The sequence below is a fragment of the Corvus brachyrhynchos genome, unplaced genomic scaffold (assembly GCF_000691975.1).
Source record: "Corvus brachyrhynchos isolate BGI_N302 unplaced genomic scaffold, ASM69197v1 scaffold58, whole genome shotgun sequence".
Lineage (NCBI taxonomy): Eukaryota > Metazoa > Chordata > Aves > Passeriformes > Corvidae > Corvus > Corvus brachyrhynchos.
Window position 1 is genome coordinate 1,201,034 of NW_008239539.1, and position 12,724 is coordinate 1,213,757.

At 44.8% G+C, this 12,724-nt stretch overlaps 1 protein-coding gene across 2 annotated transcripts in view; it reads left to right on the plus strand.

Moving 5' to 3' along the window:
- Nucleotides 1–4,158: 4,158 nt before the first annotated feature.
- Nucleotides 4,159–12,724, plus strand: part of LOC108448434 — a 79,106-nt gene continuing 70,540 nt past the window's right edge. For both annotated transcript variants that reach the window (XM_017741292.1, XM_017741293.1), the window contains exons 1-3: nt 4,159–4,194; nt 5,833–6,186; nt 8,007–8,166. In XM_017741292.1, coding sequence (XP_017596781.1) covers nt 6,116–6,186; nt 8,007–8,166 — 231 coding nt within the window. In that variant the 5' untranslated portion in view covers nt 4,159–4,194; nt 5,833–6,115. The remainder of the gene's footprint in view (nt 4,195–5,832; nt 6,187–8,006; nt 8,167–12,724) is intronic.

The window sequence follows — 12,724 nt, forward strand, 5'->3', positions numbered from 1 at the left end:
TAACACAGCAGTGCCTGTGGAAGAGCTGTACAGTAAAAAGGAGAGAAAAAAGCTGATAGAGACAAAGATACTCTCCAAAATCATTGTGAAGCCTTCCCCAAAGCAGGATGTTGAGCCTCCCTCCCATGGCATCAATAACGGCCTGGGAAGACATGCAAAGGAAAAAACCTCTCCAGCTGAGCATCTTGGAGAAGTGACCCCTTTGTCATTGCAGGCAAGTGACCCTAAAATAAAGCTTTGGGGGTTGCTGCTTGTGGGGTGGGGGCACAATGCAGTGCCTGCACAACCCTACTGCAGCGAGGAACTGACGCACCACAGGGGCTGTGTGTTACACAAGTACCTCAAGCTGTCCCAGAGCTGCCAGCACAAGTCCAAACCAGAGGCAAAAGCCATGGCTCAGCAGCAAGGCCCATGGCACCATAGCATCTGTCCCTGGGAGTGCAGAGTTTTTCAGGTCCCAGGCGGACTTTGCATTAAAACAAGGAGCTTGCTGACCTTCCAGTGTAGTGCTGCAGGTGAGGAGGTGTTTAGGGTTGTTCTGAAGTCCTAAATCTCACCCACCTAAGGCAGGTGGGATGAGCAGCTCAGTGTTAAGTGGGATGTGGCCCAGGGTGGGGAGGTGGTTCTCTTCAGTACTGAGTTACAGATCTGCCTATATTGATTTTTGAGTTCATTAGGACTTAATCAGCACAGAACAGGGCCTGATCTTTCTGTTCAAAGCCTTCCACAGGTCAGAGTACAGATGTTTCCCTTCCCCTTTCATGTATTCACAGAAATGAACTTTTTGAAGTTAGAGCTGGTCCAGTCCAGGCAAATCATGCAGCTGCTGGCCTCTGAGTTAAATTGTGCTGCATCATTGAAGGGCATTTTTTCAAGTGGGTCTGGATTTAATGCCCAGCTCGCCTCATAGAATTCAGTGGCTCTGTTAATTCAGGAGGCACTATTTCCCTTTCAGAACCTGTTTGGTATCAGTGGTTTCAATGAGTCTGGTGCTTTTGAGTGAGTTCTGAGACCAGAACCCTCTTTGGGGGTTCTCACTTTGGGGGTTGTTGCTTCCCAGCTCAGCCAGGCACCTCAGTTTGTGTCAAGTTGCTAAGCCTAATACACAGTTTCTTCTTGGTTCCTACCAGTTCATTTGAAATGTCTTTTTCTTAAGTTCCTTTCTGTATTAGAGATGGAATTGTGGAAAACTTCACTTTTTTCTTCTGGACCTTCTGGAACTTAAACCAGTGCCGCAGTGTTGGAATAGATCTAATTAAGGTGCAGATATGTGTGAAGATTTATTGCTCAGGAAGGAGGGAGAACCTTCTCTTGAACAAGAGGGACAGATGCTGGAGGTTTTACAAGGTGAAACTGATGGATTTGGAGGCTGCTTCTGCTTTTTTAAAGCCCGTGAGTGGTTGTGTGAAGTGCATGTTTGTGGCAGTGGTGTCATTGTCACAACTCACAGCCTCCTTCTGTTCAGTAAAACTTGTAAGCACTTCTAATTTCTGGTGATGATAGTTCCTATGGGCGTGGATACTTTTCATTAAAACTTGAATTTCAAGTAATGTTCAGAGGGGAGAGAATGAGTGGTTTAAATGCACGTGGACTTTCATGGCAGGCTCTTGTACCTGAGTTAGGTGAGTGTGCTCTCAGCCAGGGCATGTGGATTCAGAGCAAGGAAATGGATGATCCTCTCTTCAGGATGGGGTGAACAGCTGTGAGGTATCATCTGACACTGGCTGTACCCACAGGAATGGGAATTTACCCTGCTCAGAAGTTGGAGGGGGAGGAAAAGGCTCATCTCAAAGAACTGAAGAGCCAGAAGTCCTTCTCCTGTGGGTGGCAGTGAGAAGTTCTCACATTATTCAGGATCAGAATGCACATGCTTGGCCTTGTATCAGGCCACTTTAAAATCTGTTCCACTGTCTCCAGTGATTTTTTGTAGACTTATCAAAAGGGTTCATGATTCTCAGAGAAAAAGCCTCAGCAGAAGTAGCTGAAGCAGCTGGAGAGATGCATTGTCTGAAGGGATATAATAAATGCATTCCTTTCCTTACAGCACTTCCTCTGGAATTGCTGAAAGCACGCTGGCACTGAAATTAGGGGTAGTCTTTTGGGAGTAAACTTTCCATCACATTTCTCTTGTTTTCTTTCAGAATACTGAGAAATGGGATCTAGACAAGAATCCTGAGGAGCTGGAGCAGCAGAGAGATAAAACTCGTGCAGAAGTTGCTTTCTTCCCAGCAGATTATGGTAATGTCACTAGCTGAAAGTGCATAAAAATAAATAAAACTCAGGTTCCTGTATTTAAGTCATTCCCTGCAGCATAATTTTGAATGCTTAAATTATAGTGGGGTTTTTAAATGCTTCTAACACATGTTTAATTAACTTCCCTCAAGATTTCATCTTGGTTTCCTAGCCTGAAGCCAGTGCTTTGTGGCCTGCCATGGGCCAGACAAGCCAGACGACAATATTATCTTTATCCTTGCCCTGCTGCCAGGCTGTAGGAAAAGGGACAATGTGGACTTGGGGAATATTGGGTGATTCCATGGCAGAAGACCACAGCTGATGATTATTTGGTTGCTCTTCCACAGAGACCTTCAGGAGGAAGTCTGAAGATGAGCTTATGGAGAGGCTGGCAGAGCTGTGTGCCAGGCAGTCCAGGACAGGGTCCCCTCTCTGTGAGGGGCCACCAGCCACGCTCTGCTCCTTGCAGGGACAGCAGGACAATGAGTAGGTCCTTTTCTGTCACATATCCCAGCTAATCCTGGCTGCCAGAATGGATACTTGGGAACTCCTGGCTTTCCATAGGAGTTTTCCTCTGTAGCCTTGCAGAAAGCTGCTACTGGAGTTGGAATATTCAGTCATTCAGAAACATTTGATGATAAACACCTTGGCTTCTCCATCAGCCTTACCAGCCACTTGGGATAAATGGGAAAGGCAGGAAAATGAGGCTAAGCCAATTATCCTCTAGGGTATCAATTTCTCTTACTGGTACCTCAATTGAGCAGAAATACACAGGATGATTTTCTGTGTGTGTCAGTGGAAATGTCAGTGCTTCTTGGAGGTTTCTGTGGGAAGGAAGAGCATTTTCAGGCTGTTCAGAGGGAACAACATCAATGGTGGCAGCACAGAGGAAATAATGAGGGAAAAAGTGGAAGGGAAAGTAGGAAGTATCCTCATTGCCAGAGCAGGGAGAGCCACTAGGATGATTTGCACGTTGTGTGCCTGGGAGGATAAAATGGAATTGCCAGAAGAGGCAGACAGGAAAGGGGGCCTTGTTCTTACACTGAGATGTTCAAAGTTGTGATCTCTCTTCTGCCATATGTGCCTGCCTTTGTTCTCCAGAACAATTTGGTGGTGCCACATTTTGAGAACTAAATATCCCTCTTCATCCTGCCTGGGATCTGTGTTCCTGGGGGAAGCTGAAGCCTTGGATTTTGATAGTAGGCAGAAGCAGAGTCCGAATCTGTGTGGTAGCCAAGCACAAAGCTCCTTTCTCAGGAGAAATCCACTCCCTGCAGGATTTCTTGTGTGGATAAGGCAGAGGACATGCTGAGGTGGTGTTTTCTATGTGTAGGGATGTTGCCTTGCTGTCATCCCCACCAAGTTCTCTGAGGATGGACAGGATGAGATTCCAGGGCCTGCCAAAACCTGCAACTGTGTACATAGATTTGAGAGATGCTGAGCCACAAAAGGCAGTCACATTCCCTGAAGAGGAACAAAGGTAAATCCTGGCTTTATTGAGGGCAAGAAATAAGTAACAAAAAAGTGAGAAACTTAAACCTTTCTGAATCTCACACTTGTGAAATGTAACTTGAAAAATGTTCTTTCACACCTCTGTCATAAGAAGAAACCTTGTAGTTAATAAACAGCTAATAGATAATAAACAGGTAAACATTTTGGTCTAGTTGCTTGAATACTTTAATTTTCTATTTGCTGGAGTAATAGTGTGAAGAACTCTCCAAAACACCTGGAGATCTTCCCTGGAAGCCTCTCTCCCTTTTTCCTCATTTTCTAAATTTGCATCCTTGAAATGACCAAGAGCCAACACTCAGTTGGAACAGGGTTAATTAATATGGTCTGATTGTTTCACAGTGCAAGTGACAGCTCCTCCTCCTCCTCCTCCTCCTCTGAAGAAGAAGAAGAAGAAGAAGAAGAAGAAGAAGAAGAGAGTGTGACAATTAAAGATGAAGCAGAAAGGAGAAGGTAAGATTCCTCAGCAGGACCCTGGTTCAAGTGATATGATATTCAGGTTTTCTGAAACTAAAATAATTGCCCTAACAATGATCAGAGTGAACTTAAATATCTCCATTCCTGGCCTTCACAGCAAAAAAAAACAAAACCAAAAAACCCAGTAATGAAAGTGCTCCAGAGTGGCCCCAGGAGGTCACTCTTTTCCTGTTGCATGGTAAAGCTACCAAAGCTAGAGAATAGTTGTTTATCCTTGAGGCAATACTTGCACGTGTCCAGCTGCTTGGGACAGCTCAAAACACAACCAGAGGTGCCCTGGGGGGCTGGAAAATGCAACTCTTTCTCCAAACCTGTGTGAGTGACACCAGAACTGTGTTTGACATGACTCAGAACCAAATCTGGAAGTGTTGTAGGGAGTTGACTCAGACCAATCTTTATTTTTAGAAATAATAACATAGGCTAGAAGGGCTAGAGGTTTAAAGAGAATATTGATGACATTGTCTGGGCAGGGACCCTCCCAATTCTCCTTAATTGGAGGGGAAAGGGGAGAGAGTGTGATGGGTGGAATCCTAAAGTGTAAATTCCTCAACAGGCACAGATGGCAGCCTTTTGTTGCTGAATGCATGGATTCATATCCATAGGTTATTAGGCATTTGTTTAATGTGAAGCAGAGGTGTCAAGTTGAACCATCTTCCTGCATTCATGCTCTGGGTTCCGTTTGGAGTTCTGCAGCCTGGAAGTCCAAACCACAGCAGTGCAGGGGACAGGCAGAACATGTGTCTTCTTGTGCCAGCCAATTGCACTTCTTTTAATGGTTTGGAAGAGGAGATGATTTGACAAGGAACAGAGCCCAAACAATGTAATTTAGAACATCTAATCCACAACCAGTAAATAGCAGGGACAAGGTGATGCTTGGGGAACTCTCCCTAGCACTGACACAAATTCAGCAGTTCCATCAGGGTAAATCTGCAGTGATGGAGAGCAGAGCTTGGATTTTGATTCCTTAATTTTGATACCTTAATGTTGCTAAAGAACAAGTAATGCCTGGCAAATGATGCTCAGTTCTGGTTGTAAATAAGAAATCCTCTTGGTCTCAGCATGGCAAACTTCTGATCTCGTTCCCAGGGGATCAATGCAGTTTCACTTTTATCTGGAACAAATTATTAAACAGGAATTATTCTTCTGTACATGTAGATTATGTCATGGCAGGACATTCCACTATCATGATAATGTGCTTGCTGACAGTTTAGCAGTCTCATTGAGGAAATTAAGCCAAACACTCAAAAATTCTAACAATTATTAGAAAAACCTTTTCATCTGCATGTATTTGAACTCCACCCCCTGTATCCAAAGGGGACAAAAATCTATAGGCTCTGATTTCCATGCCAACCATACATTTGTTCAGGGCTCTTCTGGTAGGTGTTTGTGTTGTGCCTGGATGCAGAAGAAGTTGCCAGGAAGATGAATTTTGCGTTCTGGCTGTGTAGTGGTTTGTGTCACTGAGTGCTGGTGCTGCTGTTACCCACAGTTACTGCTCCTGTAGATGCCCAGTCCTTGTTTTGAGCTCTCATTCGTAGGAGAAGTTCCTCAGAGAGTGATTTTATTCCTATAGTGCTTTATCTTGATGAAATCAGGTTTTTATTTCCTTTGCAGGAGGAATTGCTCAGGGAAAAGCCTGTTACTGCAACAACTCCGAGCAGCCCGGAAGGAGGCCTTGGAGCTTCTTCATAAAGCGTCTGTTCCAGCTGAGAAACTGCATCCAGAAAGGCTGGAGGACAGAGGTTGCTCTCATATAAGTCAAAAACAATCTCATGAAGTGAGGCAAGAGACAAATGAAGTGGTTCCCAGGAAACTGATAAGATTGGAACCAGGCAAGGAAAGTCCTCCCTTTCCAAGCTGTGGGGACAACAGAGCTGACACAGAGAAAGAGAACAAAATGGAAACCGAGGAGATTCAAAATGCAGGAAATGCTCCAGAATGTCCTTTAATTACAGCACAATTGCCAAGGTATCCCACAAGAAAAGTAATCAGCAGGTTTGGATGTGGCTTCTCTAATTGTCCAGGATTAAAGAACATTGCTTACCTGGGCTGTGACTTGGAGCAAAAGGATGGCTGGTTTTGTTACCTGGAAAGAACAACAGTCCTGGCAGCTACTGCTGGAAGGGTTAGAGGCAGCCTCAGTGCGGCCTGGCATTAGATGAGCTATGGCACACTGTAAATTGAGCCTTTTTCTTTAGCTTTTCTTCTTTAGAAGAGGAGGATAACACAGTATTGATCTCCTCTAGGAACAACAGCACGGAGATTTCCTAAGCACAGCTTCCTAGAAAATAGGTCTGGAAGGGTCAGTCTCCCCGTGCCCATAAAGAGTGAGGTAAAATCTAATATCTCCTGGCTGATCTTTATAGAACTTGGTCTTGAAATCCTCAATGGTGAGGATTCCTTGACTCCCAGGTAGTATATTTTGCTGTTTAAAATTATCCTTAGAGTTGTAAAGATTTTCATTAAGTCTAATTTAAATGAGCCTCTCTCCAATTTAAGCTTATTTTTGTTGTGTTCCCAGAAGGAATGGATAATGGTTTATTTAGTTTCTCAGTATAAAACACCTTTTACAAACTGGAAGATGTATCAGTCTCCCCTTGTAATTTTTTCTTCCAAACAAAGGAATTCTGACGCTTTGCCACCAAGAAAAGTGCAAGATCTTGAAGTTACAAAGTACACTCGTGAGGAATGCCACAGGAATATCTTGGAAAGCTTTAAAAAATAGAAATAAGAGTAATATCAATTGAGGAAATTGCGGAGTTATTTGGGCCTCTGCCTCCCTGGGTTTAGTTTAATGTAGTGTATTCTGCAGAAGGTCTAATTTCAAAGTGAAATCAGGTGGCTGCTTTGTGCACCTGCCCAACTATTTGGGAGAGCTCCATTATGCTGCCTTTTCAAAGGTTATATCTTGCTATTTTTGGAGTGAAATTTAACATTCTGACTTTGACATATGAGCCCTGGAAAGAATTAGGATCTGCCTGCTCTGGAGACTGTTACTGTGTCAGAGTCAAACACTTGCCTGCCCTGCCACTTAAACACCTCAGCTCCTGTGTACTTGCTTTAAATGGCAGGTGGTTGGTTGCAGGGTTTTTTCCCTCTGGAATTCCTGACATTAAGCTCATTGCTTCCATCAGGACTACTAAACTCCATTTTAATTACCTGTTAGCCTGAGATGGCAGCCCATGGCCAGGCAACAATGTGGGTTATTTATTGTCTCTGAGTAAGAACTCAATGGTTTGAAATGTTTTCAGTTTTCTTCTTGCTATTCTAATTATTGCTGGGGCACCTGGGGCTGGAAGAATTCAGAAGAAATTCAACTTTGTGTTTGCTATGGAAATGGCAGATGAAATCTTCCTGCAGGCATCCAAATGTAGAAAGATGGGAGGTCTTGGGGTCAGGGGATGTTTCTTTCTATCCTATCCTACAGCAAATAGGAAAGGAAATGGGGTTAGACTGGAAATCTTGGTGTGGGGACGGGGAGTGACACATCACAAACACATCTCTGCTTAAAGGAGTTTTGATCTCCAGATAGATCATCACCACTTATCAGAAGTTTGATCTCTGCTCCTTTTCTTTGAGGTTTTTTTTCTTTTTCTTCTAAGATGATTTCATCCACTGCCAAGTTCTTGTGTCCCCCCACAAGCACCAGAATTGCTTTCTAAATCTATTTTAGCCTTTCATGTCATGATTCCCCCTCAAGTGTGTGGTGTAAATATGAGAAAAAGTGCAACCACATGAACAAGTGGCTTTTTTACCCAAGTGAAAAGCTTAATCTGTGTCTTTTTCAGGAGAGAAGGAAGTGAAAGAGAACTATCCCAAAAGGAAGAGGAGATGAAAGAGAGGCAGAGGAGCTGCAGATTGCAGGAGCAGCTGGAGCAGTGGCAGCCTCAGCGCTCGGTGTGTGGGAAGCAGCCCATGGCAGAGAACACCCCGCTCCTCTTCCACATGGTCAGTGGCTCAGGGTAGGCTGGGCCTGGCAGGGGCTCCCTGCCATGGGCAACTGGGAGCAAAAAGTCTTTTTTATTGCATTATTTCAAATCTGTTTGTCATGGAGCAGCATTACCTGAGGAGAGGAGCAGCCCTACAGCTCTTCTCTCACACTAAGGGAGAAGAATTCCCCACTTTCCTGTGCAGGGAGAGCTCCCCAAACAGCTGCCCTCCAGTTCTGACCTGTCAGGGCTTGCTGAAATCAGTGGCCTCAGTGTTACCTATTTCACAGGAGCCAGAGTCTCCCACATGAATTTTCGTAACTTTTTCTAAAAAAGTGAAATATTTTTACTCTTTCTGCTGAGTCCTGTCTTGCTGTCTGCCCCCAGCAGCTTTATAGTTCACTTTTGTGGGTAGGTTTTGAGGACTGTGGGTTTAATAATAGGTTTTACTCTGATAAAGGGTATGAAATGATCCTGATTTTTCCCCACAGCCTAAATATGGCTTGGAAGACAGGGATGTTGTTCCTCCTCCTCAGATTTATCTCTGTCCCTGCCCTTAGCAGAGGGGTTGCAATGAGATGAGCTTTAAGATCACTCCCAGCCCAAACCATTCCATGATTCCATGATAAGCAGTCCTGCTTCATCCATGCACTGATTTTGCTGAACACAAGGCCAGGTGAGAAGGTGAGAGGAGGTGAGAAACTGCAGAATCACCATGAATCCACCGTAATGATTTATTTGGGCTAATGCCAATAACAAAGCTCTTTTGTCAGTGCAAAAGTTGAAAGATTTCACACCCCTAAATTTGGGGCTAGACCATTCAGGTTTGTTTTGTAAATTGATTACTGTGTTTGTGGAGATTTAAAAGCTCCTTTTATTTAGCACTGGATTAGTCAGTGAGGAGGAGTAAAGGATTAAAAAGCTCCCAGCTGAGTTTCCCTCTGCCAGCCTGCTTTGACAAGGACAGCACAGTGCCCAGAGCTCTGCTTTAGAGGTGTAAAGGTTGTGGATCCTTGGATTTGCTCCTCCCTGGCTGCTGGCAGGTACCACCCCCTTCCAGTTAGCCCTTATTAAGACGCAGACACTCACTTGCTCTTCAGAAATCCACGTGGGCCTTGCTCTCTCCTTCCTGACAGTGCACCAGGCAAGGCAGAATTCCTCTGTATTTGGTCATTTCCCATATTTGCTGTGCTGATGCCAATAAAATGAGGATGGGCTCGATGATGTGCTTTGTCTCGAGCAGAGCTCAGGGTGGATCTGTGCTGGAACTGAAGTTGTAAATATTCCCCTAAGAGATGGGATGATGTTGCAGTTGTGGCAGCAGGGACATGGGCATTTCTCACCAGCCCAGGCTCCTGCTGCCTGTGCAGAGGGAGAGGGACTTGTTACACAGTGACAGGACAAGGGACAAGGGATTTAACCTGTCAGAGGGCAGGGATAGATGGGATATTGGGGAGAAATTCCTCACTCTGAGGGTGGGCAGGCCCTGGCACAGGGTGCCCAGAGCAGCTGTGGCTGCCCCTGGATCCCTGGCAGTGTCCAAGGCCAGGCTGGAGCAAGCTGGGATAGTGGAAGGTGTCCCTGCCCATGGCAGGGAGCGGGATGAGATGATCTTTATGATCCTTCCCACCCAAAGCATTCCATGATTCCAAACTGAGTGCCAGCCTGCTCCAGGGGAACCTGCCTGACCTCCCAAGGCACTGTTGGTTAGAGCAAATCAGCACAAGCCATACTAACTGTGTTGTCTGGGCAACTCTGCTCTTAGTTCTTATTCGGAAATATTCATTATTAACATTAAGAATAAAAAATGTATCAACATCATCTATGAAATACAACAGTCCTTTGCAAGATTACTTGAAATCTGCCTTGATAGCAGCATTTTTTCTTTGAATTTGAACAGGGTTTTCTTTTCTTCCTTTTTTTATGAACACAGACAGAAAAACTTGACTGTTTTGACATTTGAAACTAAAAGCCCCTGTAATTTGGCAGCTATGTCTCAGTGAAAACATCTAATATCTATATATAAACATGTATATTCAAAGAACAAGCCCCAGTGGTTGACAGAGTAGCACACTTGCAAATTTGTTTTGTAAGTCCTTTGTTTTGGCAGTGATAGATGTTCAGATCTGGAACACTTGTCATAGTTTCCAGAATTCCTCTGACCATTTATAATGTACATAAATAATTGAATTGAATAATAATCAGAGGGAAAGTTTAGAAACTCTGCAATTCCTGTAGCTGAGGTGCTGGGAAAGACTGGCAAAGGAAATTTTAAAAGCTGCATTAGGGTTACATTAGAGTTCTTGTCTAAAATGTAAAAGCAGATTTCATGTGCTGTCTCCTTTTTCTCAACCCAGTTCAGTCAAACTCTGTCCTCAGCTCCACTCTGAGAGTCAGGGTTGGGGAGAGCACTTTGAACACAGTGCAGGTAACTGGGAGACTGAGAATTCACTTCAGCTGCTAAAGAAGGGGCTGAGATCCAGTGGATTTTCAAGACATGCAGGTGCCAATTCCCTGGGAAATCAGCGGGTTCTTTCTAAGAATTCTGCCTGTCAAGTCCATGTCTAGGTGTCTGAATACTTGGGCAATCTGGCCCACCTCTTAGTTTTAAAAATAATGCAGGGAAGAACTGGATTTTTTTTAATGCTATGTTTTGGTTTTGTTTTGGTGTTTTGTTTTGGTTTTTTTCCCTTTTCTGCACCACCCAAACTTTCAATGAAATTTAAGACTGGCATGAGTTGATCTCTTCTGAAATTGGGCTCCTTAACCACATTTTAACCTTTGGATCTGGTTCAGAACTGATGTAAGCACCTAGAGTTCTGTGAAAGCCAGCAGAGCGGTGGTGTGATCCTTTCTGTAGGGCCAGGATGAATTCGTAGTTTAAGAAGAGCAATAGAGGGTTTGTTTCAGTATTTGAGCAGTGTTACTGCTGAGGGAGACAGAAGGAATGCTGGGAGTATGAAAAGCAGTTAAATGGAGGATGTAAAATGAAATAGGTTTGATCTGTCTCTTCATTCATCTTGCTTATTATGATAAGTAACTTGGTGCTGATGTTGTTTTCCTACCACTTTCCCATTAGGTGGGATCCAGAAAATGGAGGTAACTTTTGCCAGAGTCAGAACTGAGTTTTATGTCAGGAGCAGCACAAGCAGGTTATTCTAAGGATATCACAGGATGGTTTGGGTGGGAAGGGACCTTAAATCCCATCCAGTCCCACCCCCTGCCATGGGCAGGGACACCTTCCACTGGCCCACGCCCTGTGCCAGGGCCTGCCCACCCTCCCAGGGAACAATTCCTTCCCAATATCCCGTCCAGCCCTGCCCTCTGGCAGTGGGAACCCTTTGGGGAAGACAAAGCAGCATCTGCAGGTGAGAGCAAGGCAGGCAGGGCAGTCCCCACCAGCAAGGAGGGCAGTCCCACGGTCCCCAAGGAGCAGCAGAGCAGCCCCAGTGAAGGTGGCCAGGAGGCAAATGTGTGGGAATGAGGAAGGTCCAAGATCAAGGGCAGAAAGCCAAGGCAGGAACAGGACCCAGGGTCAGCCCAGTGATCACGCAGGGGGTCTGGAGTGATGAAACAGAGCTGAGCTGCAGCCACCAAGTCAGAGCAGTGAGTGCAGGCTCAGTGCAGGTGAGGGAGGTGAGGCCAGGCTGAGGCAGAGCTCTTTGCAGCTTGTCCAGGACCAAGGGAAATGTCTCTGCTGAGAAAGCAGCTTCACAGAGCTCCTTTCCCAGCAGCCCCGTGTGAAGTGACACACCTGAGCTCGTGTCAGACCTGGCCTTGAACACTGCAGCCAAAGCCCTGCCATGGCCCTGACACTTCCCATCCAGCCCTGGAATTCATTTAACACACAACTAGAATTTAGCTTGGATTCATCTCTTTTATTATTGGGACAAAGTAGGTGCTTTCAGCAGCTCTTCAGCTTGATTCTCCATTTATTGCTTTATCATGATATGGCAGAACAAGATAATGTTGTTGGAGGGCTATTAGGAGCCACCTTGTAACCAGCCCCTTATAAACACTGTTTTATCTCCCTTACACAGCCAGAGTGGTTGGGAAGTGAATGTGTTGACTCATACTGAGGCATCTCATTTTTCTTGGCATTCACAATCACTTGGGCTAACCTTGTATTAGTAATTATATTACCATGATCCTCATCTCATTGCAGCTTAGCCTTACAGCTGCCTTACAAAACAAAAACATCCAGGCACAACATAGTCATTCTACCTTAACAAATAGATGATGTGGGTACTTTCCATCTTGTAAACACAGGCTCCATCACCTTTTTGTCAAAATCAGCAGGTTTTTCCTGTTAACACACTCTTGACTCAGCTCACTGGTGTCAGGCAGAATTCTCAGCCACAAGATTTTCTACTTGCATTGCCACAAAATTACCAATATATTATGGTCAAATCCTTCCTCGCCCTTTGATGGCCTTGTTCTCTCTTTGATCTGATACTTCTTCAGGGGAGAATCCCTGACAAAATCCATATTTACCATCCAGAGGGGTGCTGGAATGCTGTACATTCTGCTGCTGGGACAATTACCCTGCATCAGCACGGTCTGCCTGAAAGTAGGGA